The sequence below is a fragment of the Rana temporaria genome, chromosome 11 (genome assembly GCF_905171775.1).
Source record: "Rana temporaria chromosome 11, aRanTem1.1, whole genome shotgun sequence".
Classification (NCBI taxonomy): Eukaryota; Metazoa; Chordata; class Amphibia; order Anura; family Ranidae; genus Rana; species Rana temporaria.
This window is the reverse complement of record NC_053499.1, coordinates 24,576,129-24,599,906: the sequence shown is the minus strand read 5'-3', so window position 1 is coordinate 24,599,906 and position 23,778 is coordinate 24,576,129. Positions and strand designations below refer to the sequence as shown.

Genomic DNA, 23,778 nt, shown 5'->3' with positions numbered 1-23,778 from the left:
TTGTCATTTTCGAATTTGTCATTTTCGAATTTCGGAAAAGCGAAAATTCGGGAAAAAAAAAATTTGGAAGTCCGAAAATTTGGAATTAATGAATTTCCGAATTTGTTAAAAAAACAATTAGAAACTAAACGAATTGCACATGTCTAATTCTCAGCTTATAAATTAACGAGTTAAAGTGGTGAAATTAGTTTACAGCATTTATTTCATATACTTTGATAAATGAGGCTCGTTGTGGTTAATGGACCAATTCCACCCAAAACTGATATCTCAGTAATATGTGGGGGACAAAAACAGTCACAGGAACTTCCCAGATAAGACAATGTCACCAGGAAACCCAACTTTGCCATCACAGACATTGTGATACTAAGAAAAGGGATCTCAATCCTTCTGCTGCATCTGCAGTAATGTCAAATATCTGAGAGGGAAGGAAGGATTACTTGTAATGGCAGCCTGGAAGTCTGAATTTTCAATCTCTTAAAGTAAACCTGCAACTCCTATTTTAAACTTAAAAAAAATGTCCTTTTATAAGAGTAGGAACAACAAGATGCCCTGTGCGCCCCCATGATTTCAGGGCCCCATTATAAAGTAGTGGTATAAATGCACATTTATATTGTGCCGAGCTGTGCCTTACAACCGTACCTAGCATTTGGAGTGCCAAAGCAAGCAAAGCCACATTCCAATCATAAATGGAAACAAAGGTGGTGGGAGGAGGATAGCCTGATCACAAGACCAGTTTCTGTCTATCACAACTTGTTCTCTATAGCATTATGCAGAGGGCTGGTGTGGCGGTACTTAACCACCAACCCCCCCCCCCCCGCCCAGCCGTCTGGTGGTCGGTCCGGCACCCCATCTAGGTGGCGGGCAACAGGAACACCTCGACTCCTGCTCGGTCTTCTCCTCAATCACAGCGGTTTCCATGCATCCTCTCCTCCTAGGCATTAATAGGATCACCTGTCCTTTCAGCCAATCGGGTGACAGATCTCAGACCAGCTTCCCGATTGGCTGGGAGGAAGAACAGCAAATATTAATTCGCTATTCTAACACACCTGGGTGGGCTGTGAGTGCACACCCCAAGCCCATCCTATTTTGAAGCCTATTAAGAGTCTCTGGGTCTAATTAGTCCTTAAAAAAACAAACAAAAAAACCCACCCCTGCCATTGGAATTCATGCACCCGGCATCCTACAAGGGGCCGGACGCATTGGATGGGGAGGGCGTGGCAGCATGGATAGGGGGGTGGCACCCTCAATGGATGGGCCACCACTGCAGAGGACTCTGATTTGCACTGCAGGCTCTACACACCATGGCCTGTATTTAATGGCAGGCAAAATGTAGGCACAGTGTGGAGTAAACTCTCCAGTGCTGTGCAGAGAGTGATACCCATTTTAGGTTTTAAAAAGGTGTTCTAGGTTTACATTTTTACTGGTGCCTGACTTTCCTGATATCATAGCTAAGCCCTGCTGACACAAGGAGTCTGTCTAAATGGGGAAGTTGGGGAGGTGTAGTCATAAAACCAGGCCCAAGTTACAAAGTGAAACTAAAGCCGGTTCAAATCTCAGCCAGTTCCTGCGAAACCGGTAGAGATTCACACCATCTATGGGATTGTACCCAAGTAGACTCATCAATTGACTTGGGTACAACCAGCATGTCGTATTTGTACAGGTCATTATTGCCAGTGGATATAACCGTTAGCAAAACACAATGGCTCCGTGGGAGGGATTCCCCCATCAACACTGACACTGTGTTGATGGGGCGCTCGAGCAATTTTGCAACCCGTGGTTGCAGAAAAGAAATTTGCATCATCTGTGGCCTGCCTTTGTCAGAGGGACACAGAGAAGAAAGCATTGTCGTTAACATGTGTGGATTTGCTACACTTGTGGGCATTAGAGGGGGAAACAAACTTTTTTTCTGGTATACCTGAGAAAAGAACAAATGAGAAGGGATGGAGGAGGGGCAGTTGTAGTGCGGATGGTACATGTAAGGTGCGGGGCAGTCTGACGTTATATTTACAGCAAATAGACTGCGCAGATATAAGAAGTGCTTTTCTGATGACTAAGGGCCGGTACACATACAGCTCTCCGTCTTCTGGCTTTCATCTCGCCTCCATGTCCAGCAGTACAACTCTTAGACCTGCCTCTTGTACCTCAGTTTTCAGCATACAAGGCAGGTTGTAAAAAGCTTTGCTACGTTTCACCGCTTAAAGTCAGCAGCCATGCTGCAAGGATGTCCCTATAGAAGACTGGAAGGTGCTCCCTAATGAATTACAGGACAGGGCACAGCAGGGAAGTGTCTGAGATTAGCAGAGGGGTCAGGCAATGGAAGATCATCCAGAACCACCTCCCAAGGTCAGGGTCCTTCATCTTACTGTAAAGATTCAACAAAAGCATCAAACTCTTCCATGTTCTTTTCATGCATAGCCAACTTCTCTGGCAAGGAATCCTGTGGAGAAAAGCAGAGGGTGAAAATTTAAGTACACTGGGACATGGCTTTTTTTTTATTTATTTATGAAAATTAAAGCCCCCAGTCAGCAGAACCAATCGGGTTTGGGCTTTTGCAAGAATCTGAATATTTGGGAGTTGATTTACTAAAACTGGAGAGTGCAAAATCTGGTGCAGCTGTGCAAAGTAACCAATCAGCTTTTTGTCTAAACTTAAAAGTGATTATAAAGTCTTGATTGTTTTTTTTTATAGAAAAAAAACAATCATGTTATAGTGACCTGCTCTGATGCAGTGGATTTGCACAGAACAGCCCTGATCCTCCTCTTCTCCCTCTTCTGTGATCCTAACCCCTCCCTCCTGTTCACTGCCCCAACAGCAAACAGCTTGGAATGGGGGCACCCGAGTCACAGCCCCCTTTGTCCATTCAGACACAGAGCCCCAACCCCTTCTCCCCCCGATTGGCTAGCTGACCTTGATTGACAGTAACAGCAGCTAATGGTGCTGTTGCCATGTCTCAGCCAATCACGAGGGAGAATCTCATACTGCTGAGACACAGGGGGACATTGCGGGGCAGAGAGGGACATTGCGGGGCAGAGAGGGACATTGCGGGGCAGAGAGGGACATTGCGGGGCAGAGAGGGACATTGCGGGGCAGAGAGGGACATTGCGGGGCAGAGAGGGACATTGCGGGGCAGAGAGGGACATCGCGGGGCAGAGAGGGACATCAGGTAAGTATTATGGGGGGGGTGCTGCGCACACACACAGGTTTATCTTCATGCATATCATACATGAAGATAAAAAACCTTCTGACTTTACAACCCCCTTAACCACTTGAATTCCGGAAGATTTACCCCCCCCCCCCCCCCCTCTTCATGATCAGGCTATTTTTGCAATAAGGCACTGCGCTATTTAAACTGACAATTGCACAGACAATTGCACAGTCATGCGACGCTGTAAAATTGATGACCTTTTACCCCACAAATAAAGCCTTCTTTTGGTGGTATTTGATCACCTTTGTGTTTTATATTTTGCGCTCTAAACAAAAAAAGCAAACAATTTAGAAAAAAAATTTAAAATGTAATACAGATTTAATTTTTTTCTGCTATAAAACATATACACCCCCCCCCCCCAAAAAAAAAACAACAAACGAATTTCTCCATAAATTTAGGCCAATATGTATTCTGCTACTAATTTTTGGGTACAAAAACATCCCAATAAGTATATATTGGTTTGCGCAAGTTATAGCGTCTACAAAACTATGGGATATTTGTATTTTATTCTTTTAGTAGTAATGGCAGCGATCAGCAGGAACACAAATTCCATCCCTTCCCTCCTGGCAGAATGAGGCTCTGCCTTGTTTACAGAGGAAGATCAGTGTTCTGTATCTTTTCTCAAGATAAGCGGCGGACATCGAGTCCACGGTGTATATTCACAGCTGAAGTGCGCTGCACACCTGGAAGTATCAGATCACATTTCTACGCGTACTCTGGCACACAGGTGCCGCCCTGTAGCAGTAAAACTGCTTTAGGGCAATCCTGAACCAGTTAGTTGAACAAGCTGAAGATCGCTGCACCAGATTTTGCACTCTCCAGTTTTAGTAACTCAGCCCCTTAGTCTTTAAATGCCAACTGCACAACTGGTGCAGCTTCATTTATACTGAAGGTTCCCCTGACCCTCCCTGCTTTCCATTTGATACCTTGCTGTAGACCCAGTGACATCGCCGCTGGGTGTCTGTGCTTCTTAGTACTCCTCTGAAGAGCGCTCAGCCCCAATGCAAGCAGTGGGCCGGCTCTTGGGAGGAGTAATGCAAATATTAAAATTCCACATTGGAAGAATTTCAGTGGGCGGTCCAAGGCAGACTGCATAAAGTAACGTCCACAAGGGATGCAGAAATTCCATGACTGAAAAAAAAATGATATCCAATGAATGAAATGGGCTGCCAGAGACAGCAGGGCTGGGGAAGAATGAGCCAAGGATGCTGGACATCTTCCAGCCAGAAAATAAAGCAGGCTCTATATGACATGCTGAAGCTCATGTGTGGTGAAAACAGAGTAGGCAGCTTTAACAGCTCAGAAGTGTACTGTGTAAAGATCTAGCTGTGCTTTCTAGCAGGGGTGTCTGCATTACAAGGTGCCTGAGAATTACAAGCTCTGGGCAGGGTAAACGTTTAACAAATATGGGCCAGATTCACGTAGGACTTACGCCGACATATCTTCTTATACGCTGCGCAAGTCCACGGCTGCGCCTTCGTATCTATACGCCGTATTCTTGAAACCAGATACGCCTGAATTCTGGCTCCATCCGACCGACGCAAGTCTCCTACGCCGTCGTATCTTGGGTGCATATTTACGCTGGCCGCTTCCATTGATTTACGTGTTGAATATGTAAATTACCTAGATACGCCGATTCACGAACATACTTGCGCCCGTCGCAGTAAGCTAGGCCGTTTACGTAAGGCGTACGTCCGGCGTAAAGTTATCCCTCAAAGCAGGGGTAAGTCATGTTAGGGTATGGACGTCGGAACAGCCGTCGGATTTTACGTTGTTTACGTAAGTCGTACGTGAATTGGGCTGGCCGTAGGTTACGTTCACGTCGTACGCATTGAGCCGTCGTATCTTAGGGAGTATATGCAACGTGATTCTGAGCATGCGCCGTTCGGCCATTCATTTACATGGGGTCACGGTTAATTTTAATACAACACGCCCACTACTTTCCTAATTTAAACTAGGCGGGCTTACGCCGGCCCATTTACGCTACGCCGCCGTAACTTAGGGAGCAAGTGCTTTGTGAATACTGGTCTTGCCTCTCTATGTTACGTCGGCATAGCGCATATGAGATGCGCTACGCCCACTCAAAGTTACGCCGCTGTACCTGAATCTGGCCCTATGGGTTTTGCATGGCAGGGCAACAAATGTGAGTTTCAGCAAAACTTTTACCTTATAAACTTAAATTAGGAAAAAAGCAAAATGCTATCCCAAGTAGGACTTTGCCTTCACTAGCAAAAATGATCTAACTAAAAAATAATAAAAACAAAATAAAAACAAAATAAAAAAAACAACACACACACACACACACACACACACACACACACACACACACACAATCTTCCCATTAGCATCCCCAGCAGAGGAGGCAGCTCCACTGAAGATGTTGCACACTCATCACTTGCTTTATTTTGCATAATCTTATATCAAGGAGTGGCTACACTGTCATAAATACTACTACTACTACTGCTTGCTGACCGGACTCTCAGAGCATTCTTGTGTTACTGAACCCTCCTGGGCATCCCAGAATAGGAGTTGTTCCACACACAGCTTTAGGTTCTAGATCCACCACCAGGCTGGCTTGTAGAACAAATGTCTGTCCTCACCAGATCTTCTGCCATTGACTGCACAGCGATGTCTATGGAGAGGCTACTCAGCTGCGGCGGGTTCTGAAACTCCCGGTAGAAAGTCCCAACATCCATGGGCAGATCATCTTTGGAGAAGGCTGGTCGCTGCGAGAGGAAAAAAAAAGAGAACCAGTGGAAAAAGGGGATGTATATTTTCTGTATTAGTTGCATATTCTGTGGACACCGTGCCGTTCAGCAGGTGTTGGGGCACGCTAACCATGTTGTGTCAATAAGCAACTTACAAAGTCCACCATCACAAAGTCATCCTGAGGAACCTCACTGCTGGAGCAGGAACTCTGCAAGCTTCGAGCATCTGGTGACACCTCCTCGGGACTGTCAGGACACATCACCTACAAAAGGAAAGGCAGGGAGTGTGGAAGACGGATACTCTCAGATTACAATGATCTCTTTCCGCTCACTTTCTCCCTAGGGAGCCAACTGGACAGAGAATCATGGTGAATCAATTTCTAAAATCATCACAACTAAATGACTAAAACTGGAAAGGAGCCCACGAACACAACATTTTTTGATTACCAGAAACCAAATCAGATTTTATATCTTATTTTATAGAAAAATGTATGCTAAAGATCAGGAATTATTTATATTGCATACCTAACCACTCCAATACCAGGCACTTACGCCCCTTCCTGCCCAGGACAGTTTTCAGCGCTGTCGCATTTTGAATGACAATTGCGTGGTCATGCAACACTGTACCCAAACTAAATTTTTATAATTTTCTTCCCACAAAGAGATTTCTTTTGGTGGTATTTGATCACCTCTGCGTTTTTTTTTTTTTCGTTTAGCAAAAAATAGACAAAAAAATATTCGCTTTTTTTTTTTTTTTTTTAGTCTGTCATAAAATGTTGTTTTCCCCTTTACTGACGTGTACCGAGTTGGCACTGATAAAGTTGTAAAAAAAATTAAATGGCTGCACATCCAGGAATTCCGATTGCCTTTTATTGTTCAAAGTGATAACACCAAAGACACCAACACGAGGCCCCGTAGACGCGTTTCACACATACATCTTGTGCTTAATCATCTTGTGCTTAATGATTAAGCACAAGATGTATGTGTGAAACGCGTCTACGTGGCCTCGTGTTGGGGTCTTTGGTATTATAACTTTGAACAATAAAAGGCAAATCGGAATTCCTGGATGTGCAGGGTCGGGGCTGGCACTCTACGAGACAGTCCACCCCAGGTTATCATCATACACCAGGAGCAGCGGATCTTTTTCTTTGTATATTGGCACTGATAAAGTTTCACCGATATGTAGAATTGATGGGCATTGATATGCAGCACTGATGGCACCAATAGGCAGCTCTGATATGCAGCACTGACAGGTGGCACTGATGAGGTACTGACAGGTGGCACTGATGAGGTACTGACAGGTGTTACCACTGGACAGTGATTGGTACTGTGGTGGGCAATTGCATACATTATTGGGGGGGGGGGGTGTTACCCAGGACATAAGTGTACCTTGTTCAACTTTAACTGTGTGGTCTAGGCCAGCCCTTTAACCAGGGTGCCTTTAGGTTTTTTTTTTTCAGGGGTGCCTTGGCAAAATGCCTACAAATTGCCCAAAAACTGTATCCAACCCAACCCAACAAGTGGATGAAGCCTGCCTTCGAGTTACACAAAGTCACACGTTTTCTTGTGCAGTATTACAACCTTCTTGCCGTTGGTGTTCTAACAACCAAGGACTTCTTTGGTTGATATGGAGAATGTTAGGCGGCAGCACAGAATCCTTGTTGCCCCTTCCCCGTCAGCATTGGGGTCACAGATGAGTAAGGGAGAAGAGAAACAATGAAATACTAGTCAGTACCAGTGTGCAAAGGTGTATTTGGCTTTGGAAGAATAAATCACCGCTAATGGTAGTCGTCTTGCGTGTGGATATTGCTGCATTATGGAAAACTATTAGTTTCCTTTTTTACATTTTAGAATGGCAGAATTTTGAAGGGTGCCTTGCCTGAAAAAAAAGATCTGGTCTAGGCATTAAGAACTTACCATGGGGTCATTCTCCTCAAGTTCAGCAAGCTTGGGTGCAAACACAGCAAAAGGAATATCGGTGCTGGCATAGGTGACCTGTGAACAGAAACAAAAGCCATCTTGGGTCATCCAGGGGGGGTGTTTATCTTCGCTTTGTGAGAAGTTGAGGACCATATATAGTCGTCTGGATGTAAAAGGGGGTGATTTTTAGGCTGCAAGGGGCTCCACATGGTTTCAGCACTGTTGTTGCATTTTTTTAGGCCATGCCCACTTAACCTTCCAGTCTGCTCGCTGCATAATGAATCTCCATCACCACTCTGCAGATCACATTGGCAGGCAGGTGACTAGAAGCTGTAAAGATGAACCGGTAAACAAACCGGTGCAGGCAACTTTCTGGTTATGAAGCATGGCAGAGCAGTGTAGGTTACAGGCTGAGTGGAATTATAAATAATTTCGCAGGTAAAACAATTGCATATAGACATTTCAACTGTGTGTAACCATCTACCGGGAATGCATTATAAGAGATCGATTAAAGTTTAGTTAACCGACAGCGGCACCAAGTATACGACTCTATTCACCTGCGGGGAGGACTTGTCCACAAAGGCCCCTACTTTGCGGGTGAAGAGGATGTGAGGGGTCTTGTTTGGTGAGCCGCTTCGTCCAGCAGTGTTGCTTCCTGATGGGGTGTCTGCTTCTTCGCTGTGGAAGACAGACCAGAATGAGCACAAGAAATAAGAAAATGATGAATTCACCACTTATCCGACCCTGTGAAATGATAAATTACCTGCTGGAAGTGGTGCCCGTTACATTAGGTGGTGAGGTCAGGAGAACCCGATCACGTTCAGCTTGAGTACCATGTGCAGGCTGGGCAGTGATGTTGGGTAAGCCACCCTCTTTTCCTGGTACCATCATCTACAGAGAGAACCCAGATGTCTACTTTAATTAGAAGTCAACTCTTTCTAACTACTACACAATGTGTGCGATTATTTACACAGCGGGAAAACATTGTATATTTTCTTGTCAGGCTGCCAGTGTTCCTATTGAGATTTACCCAAACTGCATACCAAGGCAGAAGTGATAGGAAGTCTCTCTAACAGGTACACATTTTGAATAGAGTGAGGAAGGCTTAAATCCCGACAATGATTTTTTGGCTGTCTCCTGTTGCTCTGGCTCAGCAGGGGATGTAAAAAGGAAAGGCGCACCGACCTTGTGCATTACCAATGGCAAGGTTTAATTAAAATTGTACAAAGATCATAAATGCTCACAAAACAAGTTAAAATGCAAGTGTATACACCACTCCACCAATAGGATTGATGCCTCCAGAGGGCCTCCTACTGGACAGCCGACATACAATACGGCTACAGCTTACGCGTTACGAGGGCGGGCCCTCTTCCTCAGAGCCATAAGTGGTACTGAGGAAGAGGGTCTGCCCCCGTAACCGTATTGTATGTCGTCTGGACTCTCCGGCTGTCTGGTTCGTAGTGCCAAGCCCTTTATGTAGCTGGCCGTGACCACACTACATGTGTTATTACATTTATATTGCAAAATTTCCAGCTATTTGACTGTTGTGTATAATTAATTGAAGGACTTCAGCCAATATTTTTTATATTGCTCATCACCACCAATCAGATCCCACCTTTCTAGGTCCAATAACGGGTAAAAAAAATGAAATAGAGAATCTGGTTGCCCTGGCACTCAAAGACTGGCACAGAGAGATTAAGTGAAAGTGTCTCTCGCGTTTTAAAAGTGGTGCAGAATGCATCAAATTCATCCACCGGTCTAGAACTTGTACGGAGTTTGGCTTGCGTTGCCATACTTTTAGAACTCATAAGAGACACTGGGCCAGATTTACAGAAGAAATACGCCGGAGTATCTACTGATACTCCGGCGTATTTTCAAATTTGCTGCGTCGTATCTTTAGTTTGAATCCTCAAACCAAGATACAACGGCTTTTGGCTTCGATCCGACAGGCGTACGCCTTCGGATCGTAGGTGTAATACTTCGGCGCCCGCTGGGTGGAGTTTGCGTTGTTTTACACGTCGGGTATGCTAATTAGTTGTTTGCGTCGATTCACGAAGGTACGCGCGGCCATCGCATTCTCTTACGTCGTCGCTAGTCGGCTTTTCCCGGCGTATAGTTAAAGCTGCAATTTCTTGGCCTATCTTTAGACTTGCCATGTTAAAGTATGGCCATCGTTCCCGCGTCAAATTTTAATTTTTTTTTTTTTTTGCGTAAGTCGTCCGTGAATAGGAAAGGACGTAACTCACGTCGACGCAACGTCATTTCGCGCAAAGCACGGCGGGAAATTTTAAAACGGAGCATGCGCAGTGCGTTCTGCGCGGTCCCATAAAAACGGTTACAGAACATTGCTTTAACACAAAAATATCACTTTTCAACCCTGCTAATACATAGGCAGGTGTGGAGATACTTATTAAATCATTAACCCATGCACACAGTGTGCCCCTCTCCTCCGCAGAGGACTACCTGGTGTGGAAGGGTAGCGCTCCCTCCAGCAGCCAAGGCCACTGGGTAGCACGGCTCAGAGGATCCAGCTCCAAGGACAGTCGGCTGATAGGAAAGGCGAGAACTGTACAGCTAGACAGTGAGACAGAGAAAGGAGGAAGGAAGAAATAAAGAGATGGAACAACTGCAGGTCTATCCAAGATTAATAATAAGCACTTAACACCCTCCCAGGTTCTCTCATCATTCCAGGAATGCAAGTTGTGATCTTATTGGCTGTACACACGACTCAACAACTCACATTACTGTGCGAAAAAAGAGCCAAAACTGCAAGACTGCCAATCAAACCAAATGTAAAAAGTTTATCTGCTGCTGAGAATTCCCAGCACCCCTCCCTCCACCACTGCGACATTCTCAGCATCCCTCCCCTCCACTGCTGCGACATTCCCAGCAGTCCTCACCCCACTGCTGCCGCTGTGACATTCCCAACATTCCTTACCCACTGCTGCCGCTGTGACATTCCCAGCAGTCCTCACCCCACTGCTGCCGCTGTGACATTCCCAACATTCCTTACCCACTGCTGCCGCTGTGACATTCCCAGCAGTCCTCACCCCACTGCTGCCGCTGTGACATTCCCAGCAGTCCTCACGCCACTGCTGCCGCTGTGACATTCCCAGCATTCCTCACGCCACTGCTGCCGCTGTGACATTCCCAGCAGTCCTCACGCCACTGCTGCCGCTGTGACATTCCCAGCACCCATCCCCTCCACTGCTGCCGCTGTGACATTCACAGTGCCCCTCCTACACTGCTGTTGCTGTGCCATTTCCCAGCACCCCTCACTCCACTGCTGCTGTGACATTCCCAGCGCCCCTCCCTCCACTGCTGCCGCTGTGACATTCCCAGCACCCCTCACTTCACTGCTGCTGTGACATTCCCAGCGCCCCTCCCTCCACTGCTGCAACATTCCCAGCACCCCTCACTTCACTGCTGCCGCTGTGACATTCCCAGCACCCCTCACTTCACTGCTGCCGCTGTGACATTCCCAGCAGCCTACACTCCACTGCTGCCACTGACATTCTCATCACCTCTTACTGTGCTGCTGTGATGTTCACAGCACCCCTGACTCTACAGCAGCCAATGTGATGTTCCCAGCACTCCACGGCTCCAGTTGTTTTGGCTGTCAGAATGTCCTGTGAATTCTCACTGAAGTTAACAAGCTTCAGATCCGACATTTACTGTACAAGCAGCAGGAGGAGATAACAGGAGGAATGTCCTAACTCCAGAGGTTGCAAATCTTTCTACATAAACGTGACTAATTACCACCCAGTACTGAACTGTTTAGGGTGGAGTTGTTTAAAATGATCTTGTCAGTCATTGTAAATCTTTAAAAAAAAAAAAAAAAAAAATGCCCGACAGCAGACACAAGATGCCTACTTTTCCCTTTGTTAGCTAGAAAGCCCCGCAAGTTCAAACAAATTTAATTTCTTTTACAAAAAAATACAACTTTCTTGATTTCAGGGCTAAGCCCCACTAACTGCAATTCCCCTATCCAATGAGAATGCCCTTATTAGCCGCGGCAGTGCCATCATTGGACAGAAGTGTAGCAATTGGTGGCGCTTATTCTGGGAGACACCAGAAGCGCCCTTACCTTGGTAAACAAGTGAGAATTGCGATATTATTTTCTGGTGTCTGCTCTAGGGTAGGGTGCGTCCCACCAGCCAAAACAAACACATTTTAATATTTAGCATAAGGAGGGTTCAGGCTTTCTCCATTAACAACCATCCAATGCTTCCTGGTCCCTTCGTCTTACAGCAGGAGGAATGTGCAGAATTGTTTCCGACTGGCTGCCAAGGCTGAGCCAGACGTTCGCGCATCCGCCATTGTTTTAAAGTTGGAAAGCACCAGGAAGACATGGCCAATCTGTAACAGAGGGAACCTAAACCGGCTAAAGAAGAAGAATATAAGAAGTGCTGCTTGGAGTTTGCAGGCAGTGAGAGGGGAAATGGCTCTAGATCAGGGATATGCAATTAGCGGACCTCCAGCTGTTGCAGAACTACAAGTCCCATGAGGCATAGCAAGGCTCTGTTTTTGGGTGTCATGCTTGTGGATGTCAGAGGCATGATGGGAATTGTAGTTTTGCAACAGCTGGACGTCCGCTAATTGCATATCCCTGCTCTAGATAATAAATCGAGTTTATACTTGCATAAAAAAAAAAAAAAAAAAAAAAAAAGTAGCTTTAAAAATCATATGCTGTCCTTTAAAATATAAAAGGTGGTAGACAGCGCTCCTTTTTATTGTTCCACTGATGTAGGTTTTAGATATGCTAGACTTGGCACAGCCTGAATAATAAGGGTATAAACACACACACACACAGCAAAAGGAAATACAGTCTCTGCCATTGTTCAATTTACCATTTTCCACCAGGCAAGCTATTAGTGAACCTCTCACCAGCAGAACATACCGTATTTATCGGCGTATATCGCGCACTTTTTTCCCCTTAAAATAAGGGGAAAATCGTGGGTGCGCGATATACGCCGATAGCCGCTTCCAGCGCTCAGTTTGAAATCCTGCGCCAACATATACCGAGTGCAGTACACTCGGGTACATTCAGCTAGGCTCGGCTTCGCTCGTGCTCACGCATAAACGTCACAGAGCGTGAGCGCGAGCGAAGCCGAGCCTTGCCGAATGTACCCGAGTGTACTGCACTCTGTATATGTCGGCGGAGGCGTTCGAACTGAGCGCGGGAAGCGGGGACTCGACTTGAGGCGCACGCTGGAGAAGCCGGGAGGACACCACCGAGGCCGCAGACGGACGCCGGACCGGACGATGGACGCTGGGAAGACACCAAAAGTAATAAAATCATATAACATTTTTTTTTACAGGAATTTCGGGGGCAACTTTAGGGGTGCGCGGTATACGCGGGAGTGTGTTATACCGCGATAAATAAGGTAATTAAATCCTTTGCACATGCCGAGTTATAAATTGGAAACAAAATTCTATTACATCATCACATGCAACAAAAAAAAAAGGATTTTAAAGGCTCAGTCCACACAAAGCCAAAAATAAAGTGCCTTGAAATAGTATTTCATACCCCTTGAAAATTTTCCACATTTTGTCATGTTACAGCCAAAAACGTAAATGTATTTTATTGGGATTTTATGTGATAGACCAACACAAAGTAGTACATAATTGTGAAGTGGAAGGAAAATGATAAATGGTTTTCAATTTTTTTTTTTACAAATAAATATGTGAAAAGTGTGAAGTGTATTTGTATGGCGCCCCCCTGACTCAATACTTTGTAGAATCCCCTTTCACTGCAATTACAGCTGCAAGTCTTTTTGGGAATGTCTCTACCAGCTTTGCACATCTAGGGAGGGACATTTTTGATAATTCTTTTTTGCAAAACAGCTCAAGCTCTGTCAGATTGGATGGAGAGCGTCTGTAAACAGCAGTTCTCACTTCTTGCCACAGATTCCCAATTGGATTTAGGTCCGAACTTTGACTGGGACATTCTAACACATGAATATGCTTTGATCTAAACCATTCCATTGTAGCTCTGGCTGTATGTTTAGGGTCGTTGTTCTGCTGGAAGGTGAACCTCCGCCCCAGTCTGAAGTCTTTTGCAGACTCTAATGCCCTGTACACACGATCGGTTTTCCTGCCATGCCAAAACCCAACATCTTTCCCCCCCCGACGTGATTCCTCTCAAGCCTGTCTTGCATACACACGTTCAATCAAAAAAACGCTCGACCAAAAGCGCAGTGACGTCCAACACGTAGGACGGCACTATAAAAGGTGACGTTCCATTCAAATGGCGCCACCCTTTGGGCTGCTTTTGCTGAACTTGTGTTAGTAAAAGTTTGGTGAGAGACGATTCGTGCTTTTCAGTCCGTCACAGTGTGACGAATGTGCTATCTCCATGACAAAACGCCAGTTTTACCAGAACAAGCGCTCCAGTCTCATACTTGATTCTAAGCACGCGCATCTTTTTCCCCTCGGAAAAGCATACACACGAGCGGTTTTTGCGACAAGAAAAAGACAGACGGGAAAAATAAAGCAGGTTCTAATTTTTTTGCGGGCAGTTTTCCCGACCAATCTAAAAAAATTGCAGTTTTCTCATCGAGAAAACGGGTCGTGTGTACGCAGCATAGCAGGTTTTCTTCTAAGACTGCCCTGTATTTGGCTCCATCCATCTTCCCATCAACTCTGACCAACTTCCCTGTCCCTGCTGAAGAAAAGCATCCCCACAACATGATGCGGTCACTACCATATTTCACTGTGGGGATGGTGTGTTCAGGGTGATGTGCAGTTAGTTTTCTGCAAGAAAATCGCATAATCTATGGCCTGCCTAAGGGAAAATGTATGAAAGATGATATATTTCACCACCACAGTCCCAAAGTGATATGTAAAGGCTTCAAAGTAGATGTAAGGCAGCCCACACATTTAGTACTGCTATCCTAGAACCACTTAGTTCTCCGAGTTTCGTTACTCTAATGCCGCGTACACACGATCGATTAAACCGATGAGAACGGACTGATGGACCGTTTTCATCGGTCCAAACCGATCGTGTGTGGGCGCCATCCGTTAAAAAAAAGCCAACTTGTTTAAAATTTAACTGATGGATTCCTAACCGATAGAAAAAAACTGATCGTTAGTAGGCACAACCATCGGTTAAAAATCTACGCATGCTCAGAATCAAGTTGACGCATGCTTGGAAGCATTGAACTTCATTTTTTTCAGCACGTCGTGTTTTACATCACCGCGTTCTGACACGATCGTTTTTTTAACCGATGGTGTGTAGGCACGACTGACCAGTCAGTCAGCTTCATCGGTTAACCGAGGAAAACGCTCCATCAGACCGTTCTCATCAGATGGACTGATCGTGTGTACAGGGCTTAAAGCGGATGTGCGCTCAAAAAAAAAAATATTAAAAGCCAGCAGCTACAAATACTGCAGCTGCTGACTTTTAATATTAGGACACTTACCTGTCCTGGAGTCCAGCGCCGTCCGCAGCAGAGCACGAGCGATCGTTCGTCACTCTGCTGCTCCCCCCGCCATCCACGCTGAGGGAACCAGGAAGTGAAGCGCTGTGGCTTCACTGCCCGGTTCCCTACGGCGCATGCGCGAGTCGCGCTGCGCCCGCCGATTGGCTCCCGCTGTGTGCTGGGAGCCGAGTGTTCCCAGCACACAATGGGGGACAGACGGGATGTCAGAAAAAAACCCGTCTTTTGCCCGTAGCGTGTGGCTGGAAATGGGTGCAAATACCTGTCTTTAGACAGGTATCTGCACCCCCCTCCCCCCTGAAAGGTGTCAAATGTGACACCGGAGGGGGGGGGGGAGGGTGCCGATCAGCGCGACTTCACTTTAGGGTGGAGATCCGCTTTAAATGTACTTGAGAATTCCATTAAGCCCATTTCATTATGACCCAGTTACCAGCTTTTAAATTAAAAGGAGGGTTTCCATATAAAAATCTGTTTGGCCATTGTTGCTCTGTATCTGGCATGTTTTGTTACTCTGTATCTGGCATGCATTCAACAACTAATTTTCTTCCCTCTGTATTGCTCATCAGCTCTTCATGGCACTGATCTGCCAGCTATGGCAAAAAGCACTGCCAGGGACAGATTAGATGCTAGGGGCAATGCCTAATCTGACATTACACCCGACAGTAAGAAGCATAGTAATCAAGCTGATCAATCTGCAAGCAGCTCAGGCTGTGGCTCGGCAGTTTCCCCACAGAGCTTCTACTTCCTCTTTGAGATGTTTTCTGCTCAAGCCATTTGCTTATTATAAACTGTGGTGTCTATTACTATTTTCATGCAGCACACATCACTGCCTGGGTCTAACATCTACAACTGAACATAAAATGTTGGATTATCCATCACTTTCTGTTCTTCGAACAATGGCCACCAAAACAAATTGGAGGGGAGGGATCTCCATCAGGAATGTGGAGAGCAATACAAACCTGACCGGTTTCACTTCCCCAATCTATGCAAAAAACTAAAAAATGCCCAGCTTTAAAAAAAAAAAAAAAAAAAAAAAAAAAAAGTTTTACTTTAAAGCGGAGGTTCACCCATAGAGAACACATTTTCCCCCTTAGATGGATGCTCGTTTTGTCTAGGGGAATCGGCTAGTTGTTTTAAAATATGAGCTGTACTTACCGTTTACGAGATGCATCTTCTCCGCCGCTTCCGGGTATGGGCTGCGGGAATGGGCGTTCCTTCTTGATTGACAGTCTTCCGAGAGGCTTCCGACGGTCGCATCCATCGCGTCACGATTTTCCGAAAGAAGCCGAACGTCGGTGCGCAGGCGCAGTATAGAGCCGCACCGACGTTCGGCTTCTTTCGGCTACGAGTGACGCGATGGATGCGACTGTCGGAAGCCTCTCGGAAGACTGTCAATCAAGAAGGAACGCCCGCTCCCGAAGACCCATACCCGGAAGCGACGGAGAAGATGCATCTCGAAAACGGGTAAGTACTGATCATATTTTAAAACAACTAGCCGATTCCCCTAGACAAAACGAGCAGGAATCTAAGGGGAAAAGGCAAAAAAATAAATAAATGGGTGAACTCCCGCTTTAAAGATTTGGAAACCCAATTTTTTTTTCCCACTGCTATAGTGTTCTCGTTAGGGACATTCACTTTCTCCAATTGTCCTGATCACCACTGCAACTGGGAATTAAAGTAGTAATTAAAGTAGTAGAAAAGAGCAGTTTTAACCCTCCCCTATTCTATCCAAACTGAAAATAAGTTTCCGGACAGATCTCTGCATCAACACAAACATGTGACACAGAGATCTCTCCTGCTGCTCCATTGTATTCTGACAGGGGACTCCCCAGGGTAGAGAACACTGATCAGCGCAGCAGCCATTGGTTCAAAGTGCTGATCGAATGCCGATTTTCCAGCACGACTGTTAGCCTGGCTTCTGTTGAACATACAGCAGCATGCATAGACCAGCTGGTCCCTGTTAACCACTTAAGGACCGCCTCCTGCACATTTACGTCGGCAGAATGGCACGGCTGGTCGCATGCACGTAAAGGTACGTCCTGCGCGCCCGCGACCCGGTCCGAAGCTTTGTGACCAGGACTGCGGGACCCACGGATCCAATCGCCGGTGGAGTCCCGCGATCGGTCCCCGGAGCTGAAGAACGGACAGAGCTGTATGTACAACACAGCTTCCCCGTTCTTCACTGTGGCGGCGTCATCGATCGTGTGATCCCTTTTATAGGGATACACAATCGATGACGTCACACCTACAGCCACACCCCCCTACACACTTGAGGTCATACATAACCCCATCAGCGCCCCCTTGTGGTTAACTCCCAAACTGCAATTGTCATTTTCACAGTAAACAATGCATTTCTAAATAGATTTTTGGCTGTAAAAATGACAATGGTCCCAAAAATGTGTCAAAATTGTCCGCCATAATGTCGCAGTCACGAAAAAATAAATAAATAAATAAATAAATAAATAAAAAAAAAAAAAAAATCGCTGATTGCCGCCATTATTAGTTAAAAAACAAAATAATTAATAAAAATGCAATAAAACGTTCCCCTATTTTGTAAACGCTATAAATTTTGCGCAAACAAACCGATAAACGCTTATTGCGATTTTTTTTTACCAAAAATAGGTAGAAGAATACGTATCGGCCTAAACTGAGGAAAACATTTTTTTTTATATATTTCTGTGGGATATTTATTATAGCAAAAAATATAGAATTTTTTCCAAAATTGTCGCTCTATTTTTGTTTATAGCGCAACAAAAACCGCAGAGGTGATCAAATACCACCAAAAGAAAGCTCTATTTGTGGGAAAAAAAAAAAAGGACGCCAATTTTGTTTGGGAGCCACGTCGCACGACCGCGCAATTGTCTGTTAAAGCGACGCAGTGCCGAATCGCAAAACCTGGCCGGGTCCTTTAGCTGCCTAAAGGTCCGGGTCTTAAGTGGTTAAACAGGCCGATTGCCGGCCCACGTATATACCCTGCTTTCGATAAACTTTAACTAAACTGAAATTCTGTGAAATTGCCATTTTTTTTTATATTATAGTGTAGAGAGGCTGCACCTCCACACCAGTTGATACATTTTTGCAGAGGAAAAGGAAGAAGACACTCTTTTATAGGAAATGGGAATCTACAACTAGCAGGTTGTGCATGCTCAAAAAACCAACCAACCAGAGGCAGCCACATGAACTGGAAAGGGGTTCTTAGGGAAACGTGGTCCAGGAAAGGATTACAGGACTGTTCTTCAGGGAAGAAATGCATTCAGACACTAAGATGCAGGCGAGAAATATTTTTGATGCAGAAAGGGTTATTCAGGGTATTTTTAACCTCTTGGGATCCGCGCTATAGTCAAATGACGGCTACAGCGCGGATCCCAAAATCCAACTAGATGTCAATTGACATCCGCCCCTTTGCGCGTTCCCCGCGTGCGCTCCAGAGCACGCAGCGGGGAACTGCTGTGCTGGCCGTGTCCCTTGGACACAGCCAATCACAGATCGCTGCGAACGGCCAATCAGAGTGGCCGTTTGCGATGCGATCTGTGCGGCCAATGAGAGATGATCTCATATGTAAACATATGAGATCATCTCTCATTGCCGTTTTACACAGAGACAGCGGTGCTGTCTCTGGAGAGGAGACCGATCTGTGTCCCTTGTCCATAGGGACATAGATCGGTCACCCCCCCCCCCGGTCACCCCCCTTCCCCCACAGTTAGAACACTAATTAGGGTACACATTTAACCCCTTCCTCACCCCCTAGTGTTAACCCCTTCAATGCCAGTCACATTTATACTGTAATTAGTGCATATTTATAGCACTGATCGCAGTATAAATGTGAATGGCGCCAAAAAAGTGTCCGTCATAACGTCGCAGTCCCAATAAAAATCGCAGATCGCCGCCATTTCTAGTAAAAAAAAAAAAAAATAATAATAAAAAATAATAATTCTGTCCCTTATTTTGTAGGCGCTATAACTTTTGCGCAAACCAGTCGCTTATTGCGACCAAAAAAATGTAGAAGAATACGCATCGGCCTAAACTGAGAAAAAAAAATGTTTTTGTTTTTTTAAATTGGGATATTTATTATAGCAACAAGTAAAAAATATTGTATTTTTTTCAAAATTGTCGCTCTTTTTTGTTTATAGCGCAAAAAATAAAAACCGCACAGGCGATCAAATACCACCAAAAGAAAGCTATATTTGTGGGGAAAAAAGGACGTCAATTTTGTTTGGGAGCCACGTCGCACGACCGCGCAATTGTCAGTTAAAGCGACGCAGTGCCGAAAGCTGAAATTTCACCTGGGCAGGAGGGGGGTATATGTGCCCAGTAAGCAAGTGGTTAAATGCGTGTGTCTACAAGTACAGGAAAACGATGCTTTGCCTAAAGTGATACTGAGCTCCTTGTAAAGAAAAATGCATATACTGCCTCGCGAGCCGTCAATTGCTGCAATAGTAAGGGAAGTCCAACGTGGAAGAATCTTCAGAAACCTAAATTTTTGGAAATGTAGATTTATTTATTTTTATCCAAAAACGTTTGTAGATTTCTAGGTTCTTTGCTGAACTCTTCCCACAGCAGATTGGACACCTAAGTGAGCAGGGGAGGGTACCGGGAATACGAAGTGTAAATTCCTCAATTCTACAGCAGGCAATTTCCACCTACTAATTCAGTGAATTTAGGAGAGGGTAGTATCCAAGTCCTTTTTGCAGGGAGAATTTAGTTTGGGTTTTAGTAATAGGAGGTTTTCTGCACACACCCACACACTGTACATGCCACGTTTGAACTCACTTGGTGTGAGGCGGCCAGTGCCATTGTCGGGACCCTGTGAGAATCTGTCACCACAGTATTAGCTGTCTGACCCCGTGCCTTGCTGAAAGTAAACACACACTGCACACAATAAACCCACAGACAGACAAAGAGAGACATAGAGATGGAAGAAAAAGATAGATATGAGTGCAGATACAAGACCACCCTAACATCTATAGACAGGAATACATCTTCCATATGAAAAGCAATAACCTACTTCTACAATCTCCCCGTTCATCACCAGACACGAGCTTCACACAGCAGGTCCACAGTGAGAGCAAAAGCTCAAAAAGTGGATCTCTGCTTCACTAAGCATTGTGTAGATTTGCATTAGGGAGGCAGAAGATGGTGTGTGCTGCACATCACAGGAAGTGACAAGCTCACCTGCGATGGCGGAGAAGTAGAAAAGGACGTGGCGCAGACATCCTGGGAATCCTCCACAGACGGGTATACGGTGCCCTGCTCCTCAGACACCCTGTTAGCAAATAAAAAAATAAAAAATCAGATTGGTTAAAAGCAAAAACCTGCAATTAGTACAGCAAAAAAAAAAAAAAAATTTTTTTTTATAACATTAAAGTTCGAAAAACATACACAGCAGTATAGGTCTACCTGTCTGAGGTTTCTGCATTTCATCCAGGTATAGCTGTAATGCAACAGCCCCCCCCCCCCCCCCGTGCTGCCTTGCTGATTATGATCAAGTGTTTTGGGAACACCTGCTACCTAGTCATGTCTATAGATAGGCCTGATGCTCTCAAATCCATCCACTCTGCACAGTATATACACACCGCTCCTCTCACCGCTCCAAAGATGCTGCTAGCAGGAGATTTTTTTCTCTCCCGCCAGCGTATCGCCTCAGTGTGAAAGCCCTCGGACTTTCACATTGAAGTTGCTGGGCAGGAGTTTTTCAGCCGGTATAGCAGCGCTATTTTTAGAGCTGTACCACCTGAAAAACTCCTCAGTGTGAAAGGGGTCTAAGTGCAGTATGCTCCTGCCTACCCTGTACAGCAAATTTTCCAATAAAATTGACTCCAGAAAAGGATAGTCCATTTAACAAAATTGCAAAAAGCAGTACAAAGGCTGGTCCAGGTGTGGGAACAAACCAGCGAGGAAAATAATGATCCCACAATACTTCAGGTGATGGAACCAGAATTTTATATTAAAAAGCTCAACTTCAGCCAAAACTAATGCCCTGTACACACGATCGGTTCGTCTGATGAAAACGGACTGATGGATTTTTTCATCGGATATCCAATGAAGCTGACTTTCATCAGTCGTACCTACACACCATCAGCTAAAAAAAACGATCGTGTCAGAACGCGGTGACGTAAAACACAACGACGTGCGGAGAAAAATGAAGTTCGATGCTTCCAAGCATGCGTCGACTTGATTCTGAGCATACGTGGATTTTTAACCGATGGACGTGCCCACAGACGATCGGTTTTTTAACCATCAGATAATTTTAAAACAAGTTCCTATTTTTTTCACCGATGGATAAAAAACTGATGGGGCCCACACACGATCGGTTCGTCTGACGAACCAATCGTGTGTACGCGGCATTAGTTTTGTATAGCTTGTGGAAACATCAGAAATTTGGAAAAGGAGTGTCACTAGAAACACAACACACAGACAGGTTCTAATCCTGAGAAAGAAAGAAAAGAAAAACAGAAAAAAAGAAAAAGAAAAGTTTTAATCACTTTCTGTTCCACAGAGCCCCTGTGACAAGGACAGAACATTTGGGTAAATCTTCCCACTGTCTACACAAGCAGCAATAAAATCATTGCAGAGGTTCAAACTTGGCTTCTAAAAACCGAATCATTTTGGCTGGAATTGGGCGAACAGTCTTCATGAAATATTAACCTAAAGGTCCTTTCACACGTGCGGACCGTTCGTCCGTTTTTTCATACGTCCGTTTACGGACTGCAATGCTTTCCAATGGGATAGCGTACGTTAGCGGATGAGCATCCGCTAACGTCCGTTAACATCCGTCTCCGTTAAGCTCCGTTTTTTTGAACGGAAGAAAACCCTATTTTTCTTCCGTCAAAAAAACGGAACGGACGAAAAACGGATGTTAGCGGACGATCCGATTAACATACGATCTGCTAACATCCGTTTTCATCAAAATATGCAATAAAAATAAAGTTCTAACGAAAAAAAAAAAAAAAAACGGATGAAAAAACGGATCAACTGATGATAAAAAACTAATCTAAAAAACGGTCCGCACGTGTGAAAGGACCCTAACACCTACAGCAGTGAAAGCCTCGATTATTTTGCTAAACATTCATAGATGGCATTTGGTTTGATTTACTAAAACTGGAGAGTCGCAAAATCTGGTGCAGCTGTGCATTATAGCCAATCAGCTTCTAAGGCCCCTTTCATACGGGCACCTCCGTCTTGTGGATTTCGCTTGCTGATCCCCACTGAGCATTCGGGTGACAGGTCCAGTCCCACTCTCTATGGGGAAATCGGGTGGAAACGGACTGCCTGTCCGTTTATCAGATCCTATCTGATCGGCCAGAAGGATAAGAAAAATAGGACCACCATCTATCTGGATTTTGCGGGCAGGATCAGAAGGCGGTGGGTGTCAGCGGATCCACCACTCCAGAGGAGACTGCAAGGTCTGATCAGGTCTGTCTCAAAAACCGACAGGCAGACCTGATCGGAAAGCCCATGTGAAAAAGGACCCCAACTTCAGCTTCTTCAATTAAGCTTTGACAATAAGCCCAGGTTCACGCTGGGCTGCGGGAGTGAAGCCGTGCGAATTCAGCTGAACTTGCACAATTTCACTCCCGCTTGTCAGTCCCGATTAGGACAATGCCATTGCCGTCATTTGCCGCTGATTTGACATGTCAAATCGCACCAGTGTGAACCAGGGCTAAAACCTGGAAGCCGATTGGTTTCTATGCACAGCTGCACCAATTTTGCTCTCTAGTTTTAGTAAATCAACCCCATAGTGTCAAGTCACAGGAAATCACTGACATTACAGAGGCTGGTAGACAGAGCTGTTACTGGCTCCTAGTAAATGGGGTTAGCTTGAAGCATATCCCAGAACACAAAAGATCTTCCTCGGTTATATGAAGACTATTTATGAGCATAGATTATGCCTACTGTAGGTTTGTCCATAGAACGTACAATATAAAAAAGAGGCCTCGTCATTTTACATTTGACAGATTACTGAGAAGAAGAAAGATGGTAAATTGCAGACACAGTGCCAATTATTATTATAATTAAACATGTTTTAGTATATATTTGAAGTGTGACATTTACACTTTGCCTCATAAAAAAAAAAAAGAAGAAGAACTGGTTATTTAAATTTTAGAGAAACTGGAAAAAAATCTAAGCACTTCTCTGCCTGAGAACAGGAGTGCCCTAATCTGATCCTTTGCAGATCAGATACTTAAAAAGACAAAAGCTGCCAGCACAAAAAAATAAATAAAAAAAAATAAAAAATAAAGTTTGTTTTTCTTTGCGCTACACCACCCACTTTTAGATACCAGTAAGGCTGCATTCACACCTGAGCATAGCGTTTTCGGTCGTTTTTTCCGGCGTTTTGTTGCGCGTTTGCATACATCGTTGTCCAATGTTTTTGAACTTTGTCGTTTTTTATTTTAGCCAATAGGAAAAATTATCATCTCTTTCATCACTTGTTGATATGTTTGTAGATTTTTTTTTATCTTCTTCCTGGGTGAATATTCTATTTCACACAACAGATTAAAGC

The 23,778-nt window shown here is 44.9% G+C and overlaps 1 protein-coding gene across 5 annotated transcripts in view; it reads right to left on the bottom strand.

Annotated features, from left to right (window-relative positions):
- Positions 1-1,058: 1,058 nt before the first annotated feature.
- The window catches only part of ATG13 (autophagy related 13), a 45,548-nt gene continuing 22,828 nt past the window's right edge, over positions 1,059-23,778 (bottom strand). For 3 of the 5 annotated variants that reach the window (XM_040328195.1, XM_040328198.1, XM_040328196.1), the window contains 9 exons: positions 20,448-20,538; positions 20,046-20,144; positions 10,297-10,407; positions 8,597-8,724; positions 8,391-8,511; positions 7,831-7,908; positions 6,069-6,176; positions 5,806-5,931; positions 1,059-2,437 (listed from right to left, as the gene is read on the bottom strand). In XM_040328195.1, the coding sequence (XP_040184129.1) occupies positions 2,360-2,437; positions 5,806-5,931; positions 6,069-6,176; positions 7,831-7,908; positions 8,391-8,511; positions 8,597-8,724; positions 10,297-10,407; positions 20,046-20,144; positions 20,448-20,538 (940 nt within the window). In that variant the 3' untranslated portion in view covers positions 1,059-2,359. The remainder of the gene's footprint in view (positions 2,438-5,805; positions 5,932-6,068; positions 6,177-7,830; positions 7,909-8,390; positions 8,512-8,596; positions 8,725-10,296; positions 10,408-20,045; positions 20,145-20,447; positions 20,539-23,778) is intronic. The other 2 variants (XM_040328197.1, XM_040328199.1) reach the window with 2 other exon arrangements.